The 24,597-nt window shown below is 29.2% G+C and overlaps 1 protein-coding gene across 10 annotated transcripts in view; it reads left to right on the plus strand.

Annotated features, from left to right (window-relative positions):
- The window catches only part of LOC143255253 (uncharacterized), a 108,587-nt gene that overhangs the window by 48,807 nt on the left and 35,183 nt on the right, over positions 1–24,597 (plus strand). For 7 of the 10 annotated variants that reach the window (XM_076510631.1, XM_076510635.1, XM_076510634.1 and 4 more), the window contains 5 exons: positions 2,738–2,872; positions 9,874–9,961; positions 12,734–12,875; positions 18,985–19,125; positions 20,188–20,293. In XM_076510631.1, coding sequence (XP_076366746.1) covers positions 2,738–2,872; positions 9,874–9,961; positions 12,734–12,875; positions 18,985–19,125; positions 20,188–20,293 — 612 coding nt within the window. The remainder of the gene's footprint in view (positions 1–2,737; positions 2,873–9,873; positions 9,962–12,733; positions 12,876–18,984; positions 19,126–20,187; positions 20,294–24,597) is intronic. The other 3 variants (XM_076510639.1, XM_076510640.1, XM_076510641.1) reach the window with 1 other exon arrangement.

Raw genomic sequence — 24,597 nt, forward strand, 5'->3', positions numbered from 1 at the left:
CTTTTTTAAAGTTTATTTATAAACATGGGAACCAAAACCATTTTCAAAACATCAGGGAATTATGCTTTTTTGAGAAGTACTTATTTGTTTTTAAAGTTACCAGTTGTATAAAACATTCTTAATATATTATATATTGGCTGTTTAGAAAACCAAGTATGAGTATTGCTTTTTTTTTAAATGGAGCTATCAACCAATCTTTGATTTCAAATATATATATAATACATATATACTGTTTATTGGGTTTGAATTGGAAGTTTAAAAATTTAAGGTAACACTTGTCAAACATTTTCAGGCAACACAAAACTGATATTATTAATGGAATATGTTCATAACATTGGAGAATCCTTGGTGTTTTTTTTTTTTTTTAAATCTTGAAACATACATAAAATCTTGTGATGTGAAGTCAATCTTGCTTCTTAAAGTTAGTTGCACTTTTGGGCTATGGGTGCATAAGAGTGGCAATCAAATCCCACCACTATTCATCTGACAGCATTAGTTCAAGAGTTAATGTTTGCTTGCTACCTTTTGTTAGATGTACATGACTGTTTAAGTTTAATGTAAGAGGTACAATTCAGATAGTTATATGGCATGAGTGTTAAATTTAGTTATATTTAGAAATGATAATTTATTATGTTTGTTTAGGTAACAAGTGTAAATTGTGTTGTGTAGTTCAGGTACTGTGAATTGGTGTTCATTATATTATTTTGTCACATTACTAGAACATTCCAAGTTTTCTACTTGTTTTAATTAAATATTATTGTATCATAATATCTTGTAGTGTGTGTGGAACATTCTAGGCCTCTGTTGGGCTATAAATACTGGTTCAAGTGTGGTAGCTAGATAGATTTAGACTGTGTGATTATAAGTTTAGCCATAAAGAGTGTAAAGTGGTGATTTTTAATGTGAAGTTATCACAGTTTGGATTCTAATAGCAGAGAAAAGAAAACATAACTTGTTTTTTCAGTTGTGTTCTAAAGTAACTGAACTAGCCTGTATGGACTTTGAAAGAGAGACCATTATTTTTAAGCTCTGGATACAATAATGGTAACTGACAGCTGTAAAGGAGATTTTAAAGTGAAATTATTGCATATATTGTAATAACAGAGCAGGAATAATAATTAGCCTTGTCTAATTGTGTAATAAATTAACTGAACCAGCAGGTGTGGATTTTGAGACAATTATTTAATGGTCTCAATACAATTATGATAACCAACAGTGTAATGAATGGATGTATGTATATATATATTTGAGTTGCTTTAATAAATTATTTTAAAACTTGTGGACTACATACTGATTGTTTATTATTAGAATTTGTTGCTAAAAAAATCACGGACACCTACTTTAAAGAATCTTGCCCATACGTATGTAAAAACCTGATACCTTTCCTCTTTTCTATTATATATATTAGGGACAGCTAGTGCAGATAACTTTTATGTAGCTTTGCATGAAACTCAACAAACAATCTTAGCACTTAAAAATGTTAACCATTCCGAAATTATAGGTATACGTACAGTAATGTCAGTTTGTATTTCTTCTGAATCATTTTTTAAGATTTAGAATTGTCATTAAATTATATATTTTGCAATATTTTTACCTCAATCTGTTATGAGGATGCTGTGAAATCCCTTTATAAACTAAGGTATCTAAATTACAAAAATATAATAGGTGTCCATCATCTCATTTTTGTTGGTTCATGTATATTTGTATGTCTACCCTTCTCACTCTCATATGTTTGTATACATGCTATGAGAAATTAAGTTTGCATTATTTCTTCCTTCAGTCTTAAATTAGTAGATAATTATCACATTTATTGTCATATAATGCCAAGAACTGTTTGTTAACATGTAAAGATGAGTTACACGACACAGCTTATAAATATTGTACATGTGATATTTTTATGCTGGACAGTAAATCCAGTAAGGCACCACTAGGTTATCAGCAAAATATGGTATTGTCTTAGTAATCAATACTAATGCAAAAAACTATTAAAGAAAACTCTAAGTAACCTGCAAATTAAGTATTTATATTTTATAATTTAGCATACATTTATGTTACACATTTGCAATAGTAACATTAATGTACATCACAATCCAGTCAACGATACAAACCTTATACATCCAATATCATGTTACTGTCGAAGTTATTTCACATACTCTAGGTTAAGCTCTGATGAGGCCATTGCATAAAATGTAAGTAGGAATCTTGTAAGTTATTGTTATTAGAAATTGTGTGTGCATAATTATATAACAATATATGTAATTATTATGTGCCAACAGATGCCTGCACTGAAGGAAGAAATAATCCTAACTTAGTCCTTAACAATTATATGTTGTGAATTTTAATTTAGGCTTAATATTACTATAGGTTGAATGCAATTTCTTTAATTAGGCCTAATCAAAAATAATCTGTAATTGAACTGTATACACATACACACTAAAACACTTCCATTTTTATGACTTAACATCAAATGAATGTGTAATGTATATCTTTGTGTTATTAGGAGTTTAAAAGTACTTTTTTGAGTGCTATATTTATATGTGTAGTAATCTATATCTTTCATCCTTGGTGACAGATAATTGCATAAAAGGTAAATAACTGTCTAATGGGAGCTATCATCAATAGCATTTACAATAGTAAAATGTATTTTTGTTTTATGTTACTTGTAATTATGGAGATAAAAAGAGAGTGGAATTAGTAAATTTGTGACTGAGTTAAGTGTAAATAAACCTATAATCAGGCTCACCATCGAGTCAAGTTGCTGGTACGTAGTCAAGCTCTATGTGATGATACCTCTCCACCTCCTGTTCCAGAGGTTTTGTCAGCAAACAACAACATGTTGACTGTGACCAGTGCTGCAACTCTTACCATGCAGGTCTGTTCTGGTATCTTTTCTTCTGGTCTAAACTATAGCTCTTCTACTTTGTTTTGCATGTGTTACTATTTTCATGGTCTCAGTGCCTTTCTGCATGCATATAAGTGCTGTGTTCATCTCTTTTTCTTGTTCTTTTAATAAAAGTTCATTAGATCGAAAATTTGTGATTCTGTTCACATCATAGTGATTATTCTAAATGCAAAAGTAACATGAACATATAACATATCCACAGACAATTATAAGAAAAACTTTCATTCTTGCATGAGTCTAAAGCTGCATATGAGCTTGTATAATGCTCGTGGTGTGATTTCTCATTCTTCAGGCATGAATGTTGTACAAGCCAGCAATAAAATTATAAAATTGCAAGTAAGATATATGTGAAAAAGTAAATGGAAGGAATTGTGAATAACATAAAATCCTGTTTTTAAAATGTGCAGGACATTTTATTTTAATTCATAATTTTCAAACTTTCAGTTTCATTGTACATTGATACTTCAGCTACAATTAGTGTTAGGTAGAGAAAATAACAAATAAAATGCAAGTTTTTATCTTAAAAAAATTTGATATTCAGTTTGGAGATCCAAGAGATTATGCAAATTAAATATGAAAACTGAAAGATGAAAACAAAGATTTTTTTGTCAAGAATGAAAAATCACTTATTGTGGAATTTTTAGAATTGTTTGGTAAAAATGATACCACATTCAATCCACATAAGAATGATGAATTATCTTTCATAATTTTTGCTACAGGCTGTGGCCTAAATTTACAAACAAAGTTGAATCAAAATTTCAGAATTAGTGGTCTTATTAATTTACAAATACAGAACCAACTTAACACAATTTCCTTGCCAATTGATTAACTGAATAAACAATAACTCTCATTACTAACATTGAAGTGAATAGCCTGTTAACTTACTCATTGACTTCTCATTCATTGACTGCCTGTATTGAACTTAAACACATTATGTGAAGCTTTATGATTAGCAAACTTCTGTTAGCAAATGTTTGAATTAAAATGTAAAAAATACAGCTCAAAAAATGACCCTATTACTTGAATTTGAAGTCCCATGAACATTCCTTGTGCAGAAATAAAACACTATATTAATTCCTCTAGCAAATGTTTAAAATGTTAAAAATATAACTAGAAAAATTATCATGTTACTGAATTGTGAAGTTACTTGAACATTCCTTATACAGAAACAAAAAGCTATATGAAACTGTTCATTTCCCAGGTATTTTTAATTTTTTTATTTATTTGAGGTGCATTGTATACTTGCAGAATGAACTTGTGTCCCTTACTATCACATACTATCTTGTCACTGGAGTGGAGGTTTCCTACTTTGGTTGTCAAGTGAATTCACTGGTGGTTCTTTGCTTGTTGATTCTCTTGAAGTGTTCTTGACAGAAACTCTGTACTCCTCATTAGTAGTTTGGCTTTCCACAAACAAATTCTTCTTTTTTTGAGTTACCCAGTTAACTGTTCTTTCACTGATGTTTTGCTAAAGATGATCATAGTAGATTACTTTTGGCTTGGATTGCCTTTACCTTTCTTTTCAGTGCAGAATATGGCCCTTCTCAACACCTGTGTAATTTTGAAGTTCATCCTTCCTTTCAGTGAGGATTGTACAGCATTAAAGTGTTACCTCAGTGGAATCCAGTTTTATCAGCATTAACATCTGAATGATGTTTCTTTTTACCACTAACTGATTTAAGTCTTTTTACCAGGTAAAGTCGTGTATGACCTCAGTGTTGCTCCTTAGTCCTTCTGCATATCTAATGTAAGGTTCTGGTGAGTGATTATCTACTAGATTTCAGTACAGAAGGTCCAGTGACACTTCATCTTCTCTATTAAACATCAGTGGTAACAGTGTTACATGTAGCTTCTTGTACTGCTGTCCAACAACTCAAGTGTAGCTGTGGAAGGTCTTGACCCTGATGTTCATCCATATAAGTGGCTAATGGACTTAACAAAGTACAGTTTTATCTTTTAACTGTGCCACTTGTAGATAAATGAAGAGCTGTTTTACTGTTTTTTTTTTTGTTTTTTTTCATTACAACTGATTCAAGCTTCTGTCCCTAATTTGAGTGAAATTCCATAGGTATGACCAATTGGGTAGGGTGCTTGACTCCTGATATGTGGGTTGCAGGTTCAAAACTGTTTCACCAAATATGTTAGCCCTTTTGGCTTTGGTGGCATAATAATATTACAGTCAATTCCACTATTTGTTGGTAAAAGAGTAGTCTGAGAGTTGGTGGTTGGTGTTTTGATGACCAGCTGCCTTCCCTCTAGTCTTTCACTCCTAAATAGGTGATGGATAGTGCAGATAGCCCTTTTGTAGTTTTGTGTAAGATTTGTAGGTACTCCAGATCTTGAAACAAATTCATTGGCAAGTTTTATGGTAGAGTTTTTGCTTCTTGGCTAAAAATAGCATATGCTTCTGGTCAATTCATGACATAGTTGATAACAACCATAATGTTTTTATTCCAGCACTTACTCTGTAGCAGAGGATCAGGCATATTGACAGGAATTGTTTGATGTGGTGCTCCCAAGAAATACTGCTGTAGCTGATCATGTTATTTCTTTTGTATACCTTTTGCACAAAATGCTTTGTATTTTGTATGCCAATTCTCTACAGATCCCTGCCATCCAAAATGTTCTCTTACTTGTTCCAGTATATTCTTAAACTTAAATGTCCAGATGTTGGAAGATTGTGGAAATAATGCAGTGTTTGAGAGTGTAGAGACTGTAGAGGTATTAACTGCAGGCTTGTTTCTGTTCTCTGTCTCTTTTCATATCTGATATAATTAGCCTTTTTTTAATCATAATCTCACTTTGTCTAATACATTTTTGTTTTTGGGTCTATATGGACCCATGGGATTTTGTTTTTTTTTGTTTTAATTTTGATTCACTTAATGATTAGTTTTGGTCTTGTTTCTTTTGCCCAAGCATCTCTCAGTTGAGTGTTGGATTACATCAGTTCTTCACCATTGCTTGCTGAATCATACTCTTGTTTTAATTTTGGTTAGTTGCAATTGTTTTCCTATACTTCCATCTTTTCACAAGATTTACATTCTTAATGAACACATAGTCTTTGGGATAATGCATCAGCATTTCCATGATTTCATTCAGGGTAATGAAAAATGTTAAAGTTGTATTCCTGAAGTTTCTAGAGTCATTTTATTGTTTGGCTTTGTGGATTATGAAAATTATCTACTAATTCAATGCTACACAATCTGTCTGGAGTTGTAGACTCTTGTCCCTTCAGATATCTTTGGACTTCTACAACATTTTTAGCACTCTTCATGTTGTGTAATACCTCTTTTCTGCATCATTCATTGCTTAGCTATAGTAGGCAAGCATTTATTCTTTTCTGTGTTGTTCTTATAAAGCTACTTTCACTACAAAACCACTAGCATCTGATGTATGTAAAATGAGTGTGTGTTCAAAAGTTTAGTATGCTAATTACAGGCATAGTGGTTTTTTTGTTGTTTTTTTTTTTAAATTCTTGTTCACAGTCAGATTCTTGGGTGAATTCCAAAGAGTAATGGATAGCTTAATCTTTGGTTATATCATTACAGTTTTTTTGTATTTCTTTAGTCTTCCTGTTGTAATTCCTTTGCAAGTGTCCCCTGCAGGTGTAGCATTAAGTCTACAGATTTACAATGCTAAAATTAGGGGTTTGATCCCTCTCAGTGGACTCAGCAGATAGTCCACTGTGGCTTTGCTTATAAGAAAACACACACAGACACGCTCCTTTGCAACTTTCAATTCCAATAAGTTCTTCAATCTTGTCTTCAATCATATTTATTTTTGTTGTTAATTCTTTCCAAAATATTCCATCTCTTTTTCTTAATTCCTCTCTTGAATTCTCATTTCTTACCTCTTGGTCATTTTTTAAGATTATATCTCTTTGTTCTGATTTTCTGTCTTCTTGATATTATCTTAATTTTCTGTATCTTTCTTTATCTTCTTTCCACTGTTTCATTATTTCTAGGAAGTTTTCTGTCTTGCCTCTTTATCTTATCATGTAGCTGAAGTTTATTGAAACTTTTAGTTTTATCAAATAATTCTATATTACAAAATATCTTTCTTAACTAACAGTAATTGAAGAGAATTTTTCAAACTAATGGTATCTGTTGGTCACAAATACAGCAGTTAGAGAATTTCATTGTGAATTGGTCAAATGACTGAATAGCTGTAATGCCTCTCAATGGTAAAACTGAAATGAATTTGTCATTCACTGATAACTGATTTATGTTGTACCCATGTTTCTACATATAGGATGAAGCTTTTTTGATTATTGCATCATCATTATGATTAGGTATCCCTGCAAAACTTCTGAATTAAAATATTGAAAATGGCTTACAACAATATTATACAAAGTTTTTATAAGAAAGGGAACAAATTAATGTACTATTTTATAGTTTAAGGATAAATTATTTTTGTTTGGTAAAAAATAAAGTCAAATATTCTGAAAAATTTGGGAAGGATGAGGTGTATGTCTTTTTCACACAAATTATAATATATGCATATACCTTTGTATAAAGCATGTAGTAGTTGAGCTAGTAAGGCATAATAGGTGCTGTATGACATCACAATAAATATAACTAATTTTAATTACATAATTATTTACTAGTCTAGTCTAGGTATCCAGTAAGATCAGTTGACTCCATGTGTAAGTCAAGTACTAAAATTAAATCATGAGGGAGTACTCAAAAATAAAACTTGGCTTTCGAGTAGATTTTTTATTTTAATTGGAAATAAATTTCATCTTTGGAAAGGTACTTTGACCACATTAAACCAAACATGAGGAACTTAAATGACACGTGAGACGTTTGATGCAATTATATGGGTGGAGATGGTAAAGGGTTAAAGAAGACAAAAAACCAACAACACAGAACTAAACACAGAAATTAATGTTAAAAATATAATAGGCATTATGATAAATATCTAATGAAAAGTATAAATAATTTGTAAATTTGTAATCATGCCTTGCCAGTTTAGAAAATACTTTCACACCATAGTAATATTTATTACCATTAAATTATTAATCTGTTTGTGTGAGCAGTAGCTCTGTCTAATTTTAAGTAGTTCTAGCTAAATAGGAAGCAGTGAAAAGGGAACAAAGTCTGGTTGTTGTCATGTGTTGCTTAAACGCTGCCTGGCATAGTCAACTTTAAGTTTTGTGATCTGTTGATTTCATAGAATGTACATGTGCTTCTACACTTTCTTTCTGCTTTTGCTGTAAAATGTAAACTTATTAATCATATTAATGTTTTCTTTCTAAGCTCTCACATGTACAAACTACTTCTCACTTAAAAGATAATGATGTTTTATATACTTATCATGTTATTAATTACTTAGTGACATTTCTTATGACACTTTGATATAACATTTTGATCCATGCGAAGAGATACCCTAGTGTCATTCAGATTTCCTTAAAAAATATTAAAGTAATTTTTTTTGGATTGCCATGAATTTGGTTGTACTGTGTTAATCATCTATCATACACTGTGACAGGAATATTTATTGGTTTTATCACTTGAAATCTAAGGACAGTATGTCTGCATATAATAATGTAATGCTTTTGAACTAGCAAGAAGTAAGCAAAGTTTAACATATCTCATACAGTCATATCTCTGTTGAAATGTCAGTGATATGAACTTTGTGCACATTCTCTACTATTTCTTACTCCAACAGGGTTATCCACCCACCTTGTGGGAGAATAACTAATGTGCTTACCCACCTACCTTGTGATATATATTCATATCTTCCCATGATAGAGTAACTGACATGTTTACCTGCCTACTGTTTGATGTAGCTCTTTCACACTTTTTATGGCTTACTCATGATTTTTATATTGGAACCACATGAAGTTCATCATTAGACATATGTAAAATAATTATTAATTAGGTTTTTCAGTGAGAAAGAAAGAAACAAGAATGAAAACTGCATAAGAAAAACCTTATTTTAATGTATAACCTCTAAATTAAAATGAATAACATGAAATAATGTAATGAAAATTAAATCTTTATGATTCATCATTATAAAGAGAACAATAAACATTGTTATTTTTATGTTTATGGAAATAGGAATATGCATCTTGTTTCTAACTTACAGTTATGTGTCAGACTATAACAGTTTATAGAATGTCAAAATCCATTTCCTTATTATTTGAGAATAAACTACCTTCTCTTGTGTATCTACCAATAAGCTGGTGTCTTTGTAGCATAACATTTAAATGCAAATTTATTAAAGATATACATTGATATTAGTTTTATGAGATCTTCACTAGTTTGTTTGTTCTTAATTTTGAATTTCTTAATTTATCGTACATAGAATAATTTATTCTGTATGCTGTTTTTTTGGTTAGGTAATATTTACATAAATTCTTGACATCAGTTAGAGTTTTTAAGTGAATTAGTAACAAAGTAAACTGAAGGAAATGCAGTTGAAGGTATTACTATGCATTTAACTTCTAATTGATGAGAGAGTTTTTGTAAGTATAGTTTTATTTGCCTTCTTGAATTTGATGATATGCTGTTATAGTTCAGATACAATTACTGTATTAAATTTCTGTGTTTATGTTAATGCAGTGTTTATATACAATGTGTGAGTATGTACATATGTAAAAATTATTTTGGACAGATATCATTAAATGGAAAACTAAACCATACTTACTGTATCTTGACAAAAGTACAATTTGGCACAGCAGAAGTCCAGTCATATGTATCATTGATCAATAAGCTTGAGTAGAATAAAAAGAAGAATATAATTTCTTTTACTTTTTAGTATGAAACTGAAGAACAGTTGTAAAGAAATATTTGGCTCAGAACTGTTATATGTGTTATGTTTAAGTATGTTTAGAATATTAGTATGGTTTAGTGATATTTTTATTTTATTGAGAGAATTCTATAATTAGTGATAGAAGAGATTTCACTTTGTTTCTTGCTTATTTTTACTGGTGATATACTAATACTGTTTCAGTTTTTCTCCACTAGTCTAAAAGCTCAAATACCAAGCAACAAAAGCTGGGAAAACAAGGAAGTTCACAAGGCAGTGTAGACAGCTGTTCCAGTCTATCAAGAGGTAACAAGTTTTGCTGTATTTCTTTTATATCCAGTTTAAAAAAAATTGGTTAAACTATTAATTGAAAGAATAATCACTAAGAACATGTTTCACAGTGCCTTAATATGTTAAGATTGAAGATATGTAATATTAGAGCTGGTTTTTACTTTTATGAATCTTATACTACAATGTTTTTTTTTCTGAATGTATATATTTTATATTCATGTGTTCTTTAGAAATGTAAAAATGTTTTTATGACTTGAGCTGAACAAGTATTTTTCTTTACATGTTACATGTATAATGGAATTCAAACTGAAAAATTCAAAATATGTAGAAAAAACACAGTTTCAAAAAGTAATTCTCATTCAAAGAAACCTAACAATCTGATTATTTTCAGAAGGTAGGTGTTCTTTCTTCAAGATTGAATTTTTCTGTGTATAAGTTATTCCTAAAGAAGGAAAATCTTTCTCCCTGAGTACTTAGGCTACCATTGAAAATAGATTGTTACGACATTTTAACATTTGTAGTTGGGAGACATCATTAGTTAGCAAATGTAAGAGAAACACTTCAAAAGAGAAAACATTATTGATGAAGGTGGGATTCATTTAACAGAAATTAAGTCATATAAGAATGCTTACACTGTAGAGAGATTTTTTATGTACTGCACAGCTATGAGTTGTATATGTTATATATAACATAAAAAGTATGGAAACTTATAAAACAATCCTCGACATTTATGTTTTTTTTAAACTTCATTAACATGACTGCACACACATTAAAAAGAAAAACATTTAATTGTGTAATTGAAGGATACATAATTAATTCTCAGGATCAACAAACTTCCGGTGATGTATTTCTTAAACAGAGTTTAAGATAATGTGAATACTTTTAGTTACTGTTTATACCCTATGTATGATATGTTCAAACATTCTTCTAAGTACCCACATTTCAGTGTTTCTATTCTGATTCTGAGTTCTTTGGTTGTTGTTAAAGCCTCTGTAACATAATACAGGAAAATGGATAGTATATAACATTTTGTAAATTTCTTCTGTGTCTCTAACCTAATGTTTCTTGTGATTAATAAATCTTTTGTTTGAATGTAAGTTGCTCTTGTAATTTCTGTCCATCTCTTGATTTCTGCCTCACACCTACCATCTTTAGTTATTAGTTGTCCCAAGTAGATGAACTTGTCAATTTGTTTTAGTGTGCAACCATTCACTTTGATGTTGACTGAAACTTCATCTTTTACATCTCTCCTCACAACCTTCACTTTTGTCTTCTTTATCTTCATTCTCAACCCATACTCTAAACTTCTCTTACTCACTTAGATCCATTATTCTTTGTAATGCTTTGTATAGCTCTTTCAATAGCTCTGTATCATCAGTGTACCTCATTGCCAGTGTATTAACCTCTCCAGTCTTATTTCTGAGAGTTCATCTATCTCTTTATACAGAACAGTGCAAAGCTTGAATAACCTTGGCAAAAGGTGTGGGGCCTTCTCTTATGCCATGTGTATCACCGAAGGTATCTTGTGATGATGAGAAACCCACTGGAAATAAAAATGTATCTCAAGACAGTTGACATGAGTATTAAAACTTTTATTAAAATAAAGAACAATGTTCTGACTTTTTTAGGTCATCTTCAGTCAGTCCTGTGGAGGTAAGAATAAAGGTTTTCTGAGATTGTGTTGGTTTGTTTCATTTGTAGTAGTACTTTGTTTAATTGGTTTTCAAGTTTTTTTGTTGGATTTGTGTGTATTAGTTTAAGTTTGTATCTGATAAGATGTTGTGTATCCATCAAGTCTCAGAACCTGAAGATGACCTAAGAAGGTCGAAACGTTGTTCTCTACTTTATTTTAATAAAAGTTTTAATACCCATACCAGCTGTCTTGAGATACTGAAGGTTTCTGATTGACCTTTCTTTAGATGAATACTTTCTATTTGCTTCCAGTACAGGTTCTAGATAAATCTTGCATCTCTACTGTCTACAGTTAACATCTTTTGATGGTACACCTTATCAAAAACCTTCTCTTGGTTAATAAAACACATGTATATGTTCTTACTCACTTCCAGGTATTTGTCAAAGATCAGTCTATGATTCAATATTCCTTCTCTTGTTCTATTCCTGGCCTAAATTCTAACATGATCTCACTTATCTTTGTCTGTATAATCTCTCATTTTTCTCCCTTTTTCATGATTTTCAACATTACTCTCATGAGATGGCTCAATAATCTCATTATTGTGTATTAACTATATTTCATTGTCTTTTGCTTTTTTGAAAACTTTATAAATAAAGAGTGGCTTAAATCACTAGATGTGTAACTGGATCTGTAAAGTTTGTTATAGTTTTCTTCTCTGGACTCTTCCAGGGACTTCAGGTGTTCTGTTGTTACTTTTTCAATATATGTTTTTTTTTTACCCCTGTTTTTATCATTTTTAGTGCATATAACAATTCCTCCTTCATAATGCTTGAACTACTGTGTCCCTCTTTCACTATGAGTTTCACGCAGGTAGGGTAATCATACAAGTCACTTATTAAATTACACAAAATATAGTAAGTCAAGAAGATAAAGCTCTAACAACAAAACTATAAGCCATTCACTCAAATGAATAAATTACCTATTATTATGGATTTGGTAAGACCAGTATGCACATGTAGAAATGTTCTAAACTAATAATATTATTTAAAGGGAAGGTTTCATTTCTTGAACAAACTTTGCTCACTGTAAATTAATGCTTTTAAAAAACAAATCTGTTTTTATACACACACATGTATATTCATTTGTGCTCATAGATTCCAGTACAGAGACGTACACAGATTCTACTGGTATTGACCTGCAACAGTTTATTATCAACACCTTACACAAGAATCAAAAAGATCGTATGATGTTACTTAGGATTGAGCAGGATGTAACATCTCTGATAAAAGATGCCAAGTAAGATTCCCATTAAAGAAAGAATATTAAAGCATTAGTATTTTATCACTTTAGGATCATTCACTTTTTTTTTAAAGGTATATTAATAGTAGACCTTGAACTATAGTTTAAAAGTTTGCTTCTGCAGAAATTGTACTGTGATATTTGCAGAATAATAAAATATTCCCATTAGTAGAAGTGAAGTGTATTATTATGAAAAAGAACAAAAATATTAATTCACAATTATGTAATGGATACTATGTTTCATAAAAAAAACAACAGGATATTCAATTCACTGTCAGCTACCACAATGTTTTAGGAAACATAAAGTATGTAAATATTAATGTTATTTGTATTGTATGAAACATTTGATGAACCAGAAAATAACTACATGCTTTTACACAGTGTTTCTTTGGTCAAGAGGAACTTATGTTGCCTTTTATCCATTTATAGAAATGTTTAAGAAATTCCTTTTCAAAAATGATATTGACCTGTATAAAAAAAACTTTTGTGTGTTGGACACTGTGTTTTTACTCAGTGACCTGTAATGGGTTGTTGAACAATAAAATGTATGATCTTATCTATATATAATTATATTTATGCATGCAATTTTAAGAGTTTTCATGAATATGACATTGGATACAGAGTCTTTCATTAAAGGATCTTTTTCTCTCTGATTGAACTTTTAAGTAGACAAACAAACTAGGTACAAACATACCATTTATTGTCTTGTGATCCTGACTCTTCTAATTTTGCTAGTTTTAGAATTAAAACACAATGCTCATTTCATTTAGTCAGTTATACTAAAATTGGGCCAATCATGGCCTACAGGTTAATACATTTAGACTGCAGATCTAAGGGATTGTGGTTCACATACTGTTGCTACTTAAATACATTCCACATTTTGGGGTAGTGGGTACACTGTAAGATAATGGGCAAATCCCACTGTTTGGTCAGATAAGAGTAGTTGAAGAGTTGGTGGTGGATTCTATTGGCTAGTTGCATTCCCTCTACTGTATCACTTCAAAATTAGAGATGACCATGTGCATATAATTTGTGTTTAACTTTAAGTAAAAAAATTATAAAAACAAACATGCTAATTTTTTAATTTCCATACCTGTTTGGCAATTTTATGACAAATTTTGTAATTTTCATGACAAAATTACACTAGTAAATTTTAAAAAATCTATAAAAAATAAACTTGTAATTGTTTGCTTTTACACATTAAGAAATGAACAACATTAGACTTTAACTGTATTCATTAGAAGATTTAAAAGAACAATGTTAGACTTGAAATTTATTCAGTAGTAGTTTTATTTATTTTATTTTATAATTGAAAAAAATAAAAATTACCAAATTTTTATTTTAGGTTTGCAACAATTTCCCAATAAATTGTTAGTGCTTGTAAATTTCCTGGATTTTTTTTTGTGCAGAAATGTAACTTTTAATAGCCTTTAGGTGAAAGCCATAATATCTTTGAGCAAAAAATTAATAGTTTATCCTTACGACTTCAATACAAATGATATTTTGATTGATTTGCAACCAGTCACTGTTTCTCAACCTCACATGTCATGGGGTGAAGTAAACTGCCTGTTTCTCAGCTTCAAAATGCCATAGGCTAATCTAAGGCAGTGGTTCCCAACCAGAGGTGCTCACACCCCTTGGGGGTGCAAGATAACATTTGTTTTGGTCACCTTCACCTTTATTCTTAAATACATAACTACTGTGAGGGGTGCTAGAACATATTAAAATTTTTAGGGGTGTGGGGCATAAAAAAGGTTGGGAACCACTGATCTAAGGACATCATGAAATCTGTCTGTTTCCATTAATGTTCATTTGAACTGTAAAAGTGTTATTGATTCCAGTGCAGCAGCAATTAACGTGTGTGTACATATATTGGAACAAAGTGATAAAAGCTTAGTTTGGTGATATGTAGCTAGAAAAAATATTTGCCTGTGAACAACTTCTGCCTCAATTACAGTCCTAAATTACTTTTTTTAAAACTTGCTTGGTCATTTTATCCTTCATTTGAATTATGATTATTGAAGTATGACAGGAAAAGAAATGTTTCTTGGAGCAGGATGAGATGGACTTAGGTAAAGCATTTTGTGTTCAGCTACCAAGTTTTGTTGACAAGGCTACTGTGTTAACCTTTCTTTTTCATTAAGCTTTATTGGTCTAAGTAACTGCTATAATGAGCAAAGGAAGTCACCAAAGAGGAAATTGATAGAAAAACCAATATATGAATAGTATCAAGTGGGTTTAAACTTGTATATGTTAAATGAAACCTTTTGATTAACCCTAAGTATTGGATGGATAATTAATGTTTAATTCTGAATTTACTTTGTGTATTAGTATCTTCACAAAATTCAACAAATTTTAGTAAATGCAAAAAAAAAAGATTTTTCAACAAACTATTTTTACTAAACAGTTGTATATGAATTTATGAAATAAAATTTAGATTATAACTACTTTTATGTGTTATACTTTATTTTGGATGAGTCTGATTTGTTGTTATGTATGTTAATGTATTACAATTTCAAATAACTGGAAATTTGAATTTAGAAGATAATAAAATGTTAGTACATATCAAATTTATTTTATTTGCCAACAAGATTGAGATACACAGTTTCTCTTTTTAACACACACATATTTCAATATATAAACTTAAAACAATATAGTTTATAACAATGGTTATTACTAATAGTTATTACAAATGATTATTTATATACAAGAGTTTTACAAACTTACAAACTATACTGAGTCTTTTATCTAGTCTAGAACTGAATATTTTACCAATAGTTCTGGTCCATGATGAGCAAATTAATTCTGCATTGATACTGTTACACCTTGCTTAGGCTTGCTAGTTTGGTTGATCTAATGTCCTTTATAAGTTGACTTTTACCAAAGGAGATATTTAATGTTCTCTTAGAAACACTGATATCCAAAGTGGATTCAATGAAGTTGAATGGTTTGTAATGTTCAAAATCTATAACTTTTTCTGGTCCGAATCTGTAGTTTTCTGATTAATAGACATTAATCACACTTATAGCTTCCTAGACCTATAACGTAATGAGTGCAGCTGCCCAATAATATTCTTTTCTCCTATCTCTCCTGCCAGCTGCTTTTTATACATACCACATGAAATTCTAGAATTTTCAGTAGTGTTCTAGCCCATTTTTATAAGTAAATATTGTTGATTCTCACTTTCAAGAATGCTTTACAAATTCTGAGAACAGGTGGGACTTGTGCAATACACAGTCAACAATGTATGTTACATACAAAAAAGGAAAACTATACAGAAACAAGTAACAGGTGTAGGCACTAAAATAAATATACAACAGTAAATCTATTACACCCCTAGAACCTCCTAATTGATTATCAAAATATATTTTTGTTTGTATAAAACTTTACACATTTCCTTATTTTCTCTACTCTAACACTAACTGTAGTAAAATTATCTTTAGAAAAAGTTGAAAAATATTGATTCTAACAGTTTTATTCTTAAACCTTTTCAAAAATGTTTCCTTTTAAGTTTATTATTTTATTGCTATTAAACTTGTGGCTTTTGGATCTTTCAGTCACTTTCAAGTAATGTTTAGCAACTAATTAAGATCATATTATACAGCTTAATGATAAATTTGAATTATGTGATGATGAGAAACTCCCTTGAAGTAAAAATACCCACACCAGCTGTCTTGAGAATATAAAATTGAATTTATATTATTAATTGGAGGTTGAACATTTCATTCTGAAATTTCCTATTTCTTTCTTGTTTAACACTTTCATGACAGGTCATGACTCAAAGGTCATGCTGTCTTGTTTGTTGACTTTCATTCAAAATTTTATTGAACTGGTATTTTATGAATTTATGTCAATAAATTTGTGGTCAAATTTAGATTATAATTAAAACTTTAATATTATGTATGATTTAATTTCTTAATTTAAAAGTAAATATTAAAAGCACCCACCTAAATAAATATAAATATAGATATATTGAATGCAGCACTAGTTAAAATTAGATGTTTGTGATGTTAAAATACAAATTCTATAGTTTTTTAGGAATTAGGAACTCAAGTTACCAATATTGATAAGCTAGAATATAAAATAAGAATCTAATATCTTTTAATTTTGCTGAAGTATGGATTTTGTACTGAAACAAATAAAGTGGCCCGTTCACTTCTCTATTTTTAGAAACAGTCCTTTATATACTGTACTACAATATATAACATGAATAACCAATTGTCAGCTCAGAATATTCCCTTTGTGGTTTACTCAGTTATTTTAATCAGTGAAAAGGGTACCCTGTTCTTCGAATTCAAGATTTAAGGAGGGAGGTTGTGTATTTTAGTCTGCTTGAAGTTTCATACCTTTATTAGACCAAAATACGTTTTAGTTACCAAGCTTAAATTATAGTGGAATTTTGTTTTATATATGACTTCTGGTTATTCAACTGTATATATAAAGCCTAAAAAATTTGTTTGATATTCTCCATGCTCAAAATTTTAAAAAAGCTTAACAATCTATGTCCAGCAGTAGCCAAGTTCAAAGATCGTTGTTAAAAGAAATAATTATTTGCTTTACTTTTTTATTTTTTGTTCTATAATTTAATAAAAATGTAACTTGTTTATAAATAGTAATAATCTATATACATATAATAATAATTTAAATGTTACTGTATAAAACAGCAAATACACTAAATCACAGCTAAGACCAGGTAAGTTTTATATTATTGGATACAGTAATGTTAGCTAGGCATGACTAGAAGGTCAATATAATAAAAAGTAATATAACATTATGACACTTAAGTTACTTGGACTAAACACATCTGTTTTTGTGTTAAAATATGTAGTCATTCTAGCTTACACACACAAAAATATTTATTTTCTTTTTTCTTTTTTTTTTATGATGATTGAAAGGTTGGTTAAGTGACAGACCCCATATAGTTAGAGTATAGAAAATAACATAAAATATAAAGTTTTGCTGAAAACAAACATTTGAAATGTATTTAGAAACTTTTAGAGATTACACAAATAGTAATTGGAATTTTGGGGACAAAGAACAGATTTTTAATCATAATATAACATTGCTTCTCACTTGGTCTAGTAACCAAAGAGTCTCAGTATTCTCACAAACAAATCTTTAGTAAAAATGTCATTAAAAATCTTATTTTGTGTACTAAAAAACTTGTAATCTTTCCTAAAAGTGTGCTAAATATTGTTAAGAATACACATGCTGCATCAAAAGTTATAGTGCAAATACTTGACATGTGCAAATGTGTATATGAACTTGTGTATACTGTATTGAGCTCATTGGGAAAGGGTTAACTTTTCTTTTTGGCAACATGTTTCAGAGAACAGTATAACCAATTTACATAGCTGTATATTAATTCTCAATAGTTTACATGAAAACCTAGGAAAAAATTAATGTAAATTCTTATAATATCAAACCATTAACTCATTAACATTAGTTTTTCTTCAGAATTCCATTATTTTATGAAATAAAGAAACAGTTACTTCTGTTGGAACATATGATTTATTTTATTACTACATGAACTGTTATCAGAGTATTGGAAAGCTTGAAATTTACAGTAAGTTACAACAAAATGCTTTTCCATTAATGAAATACACATCTGTTGAATGTGTTTCTTGAATTATTAAAACATACTGAAGTTTGCACTTTATGAAATGTAAATAATATTTCTGGTTCTTGTTTCAGGCAAAAATTGATAATACGATAAAAATGAAAAACAGTATTTACAGATAGATACACCTACGTACATGAAGCTTAACAGAATTAATAACATATGTAAATCAAGGATGTTAATATAATTAGAAATACAAGCTAAAAATATTTCTAGGATACGACACACAAATATGTAATTTCAACATTTTAATATGCTGTACTTGTAGGTAAGCACAACTAATGTTTGAAATTTTGAAAGTTTATAATTTTGTTAAAGAACATATCATAGAATGAGACAGATAGTTTGGAAACATTTATGTTTATGTATAAATGCAATCATTAATTTATTATAGAACTTTATATTACATTAGAAAAGTTTTATGAGAAGACGAGTAATATCTATTATTACCATACACTGATGTTTTTTTTTTTTTTTTTTTTTTAGACGCCAGTCTCACAAATTTCCACAAATGAGCTCCTATCATCGCATGCTTGTCCACAGGGTTGCAGCATTTTTTGGTCTTGATCATAATGTTGATCAAAATGGAACTGCTGTCATTGTTAATAAAACCAAAAACACAAGAATGTAAGTATAGAATTATTTCACATAAACTCGATAACCTTGTAGATGTTTATGTTAAGTAGAATTTAAAAGACAATTTCATGTACTTTGGTGATTATGGGATATGAGAAAGCCAAAATTTAAATTTTTGGTATGTTTTCCAAGAAACTGTTTTGCATGTATTTCTTTCACTACTCATTCAAATGTATTGTGTTAGAATTTGTTTTGTATTATTTGTTTTCATTTTTAACCCTAACTTACTGAGTATATCTTCATGAAATTTGCAAACTTTTAGTAAGCATTAACTACCTGTTGAACACACAAAAACATCTGATATCTTAGTAAAGTATTTTTATTAAAAACTTGTTTGCAAATTTCTAAAATATTTATTGAGTTTGTCTGAATGAAAGGGAATTTTTATGCTTGTAATAATAAATATTTCTTTTCATCACAGTTTTCATATGTCATTTGCATTACCTCTAGAATCTTCCAAATGTTTATCAGTTATATTTTTTGATAAAATTTTGTTTTATCTCTTATATTTTCTATTGAGTACTAACAGCATAACTGTTTCTTGGATCTGTAAAGAAATAATCAATGTACAGTTAAAAAAAAAAGAAATATGAATGGTAATATCATTACTTTCTCTACTGATCACGTCTACAAAGTAGGAGTCATTAACTATTTTCAACACTGATTTTCTTAAATTCAAGGAAATTAAGATGTTTTATTGAGTCTCTTTCATCTACACTGAGAAGTTTATAATTTTTACATTTTAAGTACCTTTGTTAAAAGACGTATATAAAAATATATAAAAAATATACTTAAAGTTACCAGGTTTTGTTATACTTATTTTTAGATACTTGATGTTATTCTTTTCTAAGCTTCAGTGAATCTCAAAAATTTTGATATCTTGAAAATAATTCTTAAGAGTGAAATCTTGATGTATGTAAAGTCACAAATGTATTTGTTTCTGCAATAAAAATATCAAGTTGTTTATCATTAAAGTCTATAACAATATTTCAGAAAGAAAATGCTAATTAGTGGATGTTTCATTGTGAGGGAATTTGTGATTGATTTTTTTAGACCAGAAACTAAATTTCAAGATCATATACGGGATGAACTTATGCCCTTAGAACCAAAAAAGTCTATTCTGAAGCGAGACAGTGCCTCTTTTGAAGAAGGAAAGGAGGTAGGAATGTTTTACAGTTTATTGACTCGTAGGTTTATTGCTAACAGAAGACAGAATGTACATTTGAAATACAGTGGGAACTTCAATGAACATGTAACATATAACTTGTAATAGCTAGACATAAAAATAAAACTGTTAAATGAACAAGAAATTTATGATTTTTGCAGCTGAAGGAAGAAGTATGCCAAAAGTTTGTTTATATTTAAGATCAGACCAGGCATGACCTTAGGGATTATCAAGTTAGACATTTTAAATCAAAGATGGTGGATGGTTTGGATTCTATCACTGAAAAAACTGCATGTTTGAGCCATGGGATTATTGTAAGATAAATGGTCAAGTCTCACTAGTCAATTAGAGTGGCATGAGAATTGGTAATGATTACTGTTGATTAGCTACATTTTTTTTCTAGTCTGTCAGTTCAAAATTAGCAATGACTAGTGCAGCTTTCTAATTCTAGATTTGCACAAGTTTCAGAAACAAAAATATTTGAGCACAATAGCAGACTTTTATTTCAGAAACACTGAAAAAAAGTTAAAATGAAAGGGTTTGACTTTTACTATATTAATTGTTATTTTAATTTTTGTTTGGATATTCTGAAATATAAAGAGCCCTGAGAGAGACTCATAATTAATTAGCAAAATAGAGTAAATCAGTTGAAGACATAAAAGAGGAATATGAAAAGGCTTAGTGCAAGGAAGATGTGACTGATACTACAAAGTTACCTTCACCATCTTTTACCTATTGATTTTGATTTCAAAATAAAAATTTCTAAAATTAATAATGGAATGAAAATGGTTCTATTTAGCTAAGATCAGAACTATGGGAACTTTATTATTTGGCTTTTATTATATTTTTAGTTGTTTTCTAAAGTTCCTCCTGTCATTTATAAAATGGGGCTGATGAAAATTTGTGGGTCAGAAGTTATGGTGCAGTGTGTTGGGATTTTAAAAAATATGGATTTTTTTGTGTAAAATATATTTACTGGATAACGGGTTCAATGACCTTTAATTTTTAGTCTTGTGAACACTATGGAGACAAAGATACTGTCTTGTTTGTTAGTTATACAATAATTTAGTAACAAATTGTTTTTGTAGTCTGTCCAAATGATCAAGTATATTTTGTAATTTAAATTATATACTGATTTTATCATCATCATCTTTCAACCAAATAATTTTCTCTACTGAAAGTTTATCATTGGGAATAGTAAAATTAATTGAAAAATAATTTTAGCTTTTGCAGCATTGTTTCTAAATGAACAAATAATATACCTGTAAAAACACAAAAACAAAAATTCTTTTTCTAACTTATCAAATGCCAGTTAGAAAATAACTGACAATTGAATAGATTGTGTACTATTTTTTTTACATTTCAATGAATCAAGATTTGCTACAGTCACTGATCAAATGTTTAATAAAGTTAAAGAAACAAAACTGAATTTTTGATAGTTGGAATTAGACAGTGTTTCAAAATGTATATAGCTGATTATAACTAATATATACACAATATTAATGATGTTCCACTGTTGCATTAAAATATAATTATTTACATGTTGAACATGTACTTAGTTCTATTTTTGTAATGAAATTTATCTTGTTTTAATTGTTTAAAAGTTTGATAGGAGGACACAAGTCACACTAAACTGCTCAGCTTTAAGAATGAGAATTGAGTAATTATAGTTTCTGTTTTTGTCATAAACTTTATTTTTAAATCATACTTCAAAATACTCAAACTATTTATCCAACTACAATTGAAAAAGATGCAATAGCTTCATTATTTCTCTCAGTGTTTTTATTATATAAACAATTTTTAGTCACTTTGAATAAAAGTATGAATTATTGAAATGTCTATATTTGCAAAATTATGCACAAAACCTATCCTCTGGCTTTGTTTAATACCAAAGTTATTTTAATGAGTGTATTAAACACCAGAATAAAGAAAATCCTGCATCATTTATAAAAATATTGTGTTGGATACTTTTAAAATTTTACCAATATTCTTAAAGTGTGATTAACTACCAGATTTCAAATTATGACTCTTAGACCACCTGTTTAACTTTTAAATTTTTAACTAAGTACTACATGGGTTTTTCTGCATTAGTATGTATGAATGAAGTAAACTTTAACTTTGTTGTTAGTATGTAATAAATTGTATAAGCCCTTTGAGGTGTATGCATATTTTGTTTCACTGTTCTTTAATTTACTACATCATGTCAACTGGTGATAAAAAATATTATCTAGTCCCACAGCTAAGTAGTTTATATGAAGCTTACTTTGACTACTACTCAGTTTATTTTCTTATTAAAGGAAAATTGAAGATCCTATCCAATTCAGTGTGTGTGTGTAAAATTTTACCTTTTAAATGACTTGCATGTAAATGTCAACATTTATGATTGATTCTATTTAAAAATACTGTAATTTAACTATAGTATTTCAATTTCTTCTCACTTCCATGTTTTATTTAAGTGTTAGGTTTTCATTATCTTTAAGGATTTGTCATTCATGGAAGGGTTTGTTCAGTACTGTAATTGGCATAAATGTATGAGTGAAGATGGTAAAGGGTTAACAGTTTGCTAGAAAAAATTATAGATTCAATTGCTAATGGTATAAAGAATACTTCCCCCTCTATCTTCACCACTTTTTTTTCTTTTTCAGTTTCTTTTGTCCATGTGATGTATTATTTAATATTTTTTTATGAATGAAGGTTTTAATATGTAATGAAAGGTTTCTGTTGTATTGCACATCACAAAATGAATAGTTTTTATTTTCCATATATGTTCAGCATTTGAAAAAGATTTAAAGACTTTTTTATCAGTAGACAACCTTCAGACCAGCTATGGTTATCGGTAATAAACTGTATTTGTCCACCATTGATTGAAAACTTTAACTGACTAATAAAAATCACGAATTTGGCGATACATTACCTTTAATGAAATATCATACTTGAAAGCTCATTAGCTGATAGAGAATTTGATTTTTTTGAGAATCAGAAGATTACCCCTTTCCCTTCTTCATATTTTCAGCTATAGATTGCCACTTTTCTCAGACACTTTGGATTTTCCTTTGCATTTATTTTGATTTTTGATTATATTTACAGTTGGTCTCTCTTTTTTAAAACTTCTCTGTCTTGAAAAAGAGAAGCTCTCTTAGCCATTATATATCAAAAATGGTATCTAAGTTTGATGTACAAAATATGCAAAATCTAAAAGGAGGGAAACAACAAGGCATTATCAAAATCCTTTGAATGATGATCTGTTATTGTGACAGGTTTACAAGATGCTATAAGAAATACTTTGTTGGTGAACAGTATGTTCAGTCTTGAGTATAATCCAGTGAGTTCATGATTCATATAGTATTCTAAATGTTGCAGTATTGACTAGATGTCTACATTGCATTGGGATTGGGCAACGTCGTGGACAACATGATAGTGCATTTTGGTTGTCTTATGATAATGTTTGGTTATATTGGACTCAAGAAACAACTTATTTCAAACACTGTATACAACATGTTTAAGAAATGTAAATATACATACATACACACAAACACACACAAATAGGTATAGTATTTTATTTATAAATATTGTGCACATTTTAGTAGTAAGTTTACAAAAGATTGCTGTAACAGGTAACATCAAACATTAACTCCTGATAAATATCTGTTTAGAAGTTGGATAAGTTTCTGAGTTTGTATCTGTAATTTTGAAAGGGTATCAGAAGGCTAAAAGATATTAATATTTGTATGACAACATGATTTCCCATTACGTGTGTAAAAGTATTACTTTGACTAAATGTAATTTTTTTTATCCAAGGAAAAACATATTTTATGAATCATGCAAAAAAGTGAAAAATTTTAACATGAAGTTAAAAATAAGTAATTTTTATTGACTTGTTATTGTAAAGTATGTTGATATATTTTTACACGAGAATATCAGTATATATAAACCTTTCCACCTGTTTCACTACTTGCTTTTTATTGAATGTGTGTTATTTTATATATATTTTATGTGCTTTTGAAAGTTTTATTTTCAATTGTGGATAAATAGATAATGTTTTGGATAAATTAATATTGTATTCTGCAGTCTATAGTTTATCTTAGAAGTAAAATGGTCAGCACTTGGTACACATTTTCCATGTTCTAATTTTAGTCAAAAGAGTTTAAAATTTTAAGATACTTAAAAATAAAGTATGCATATTATTTAAAGTAATAAAGATGTCAGTTTGTAAACTTCTTTTGTAGATTTAGTAACATATATACTGCTTTGAAGACCTTAAGACATTCTACACAACATTATGCCAAAATTAAGGTTCT

The sequence above is a fragment of the Tachypleus tridentatus genome, chromosome 7 (assembly GCF_004210375.1).
Source record: "Tachypleus tridentatus isolate NWPU-2018 chromosome 7, ASM421037v1, whole genome shotgun sequence".
NCBI lineage: Eukaryota > Metazoa > Arthropoda > Merostomata > Xiphosura > Limulidae > Tachypleus > Tachypleus tridentatus.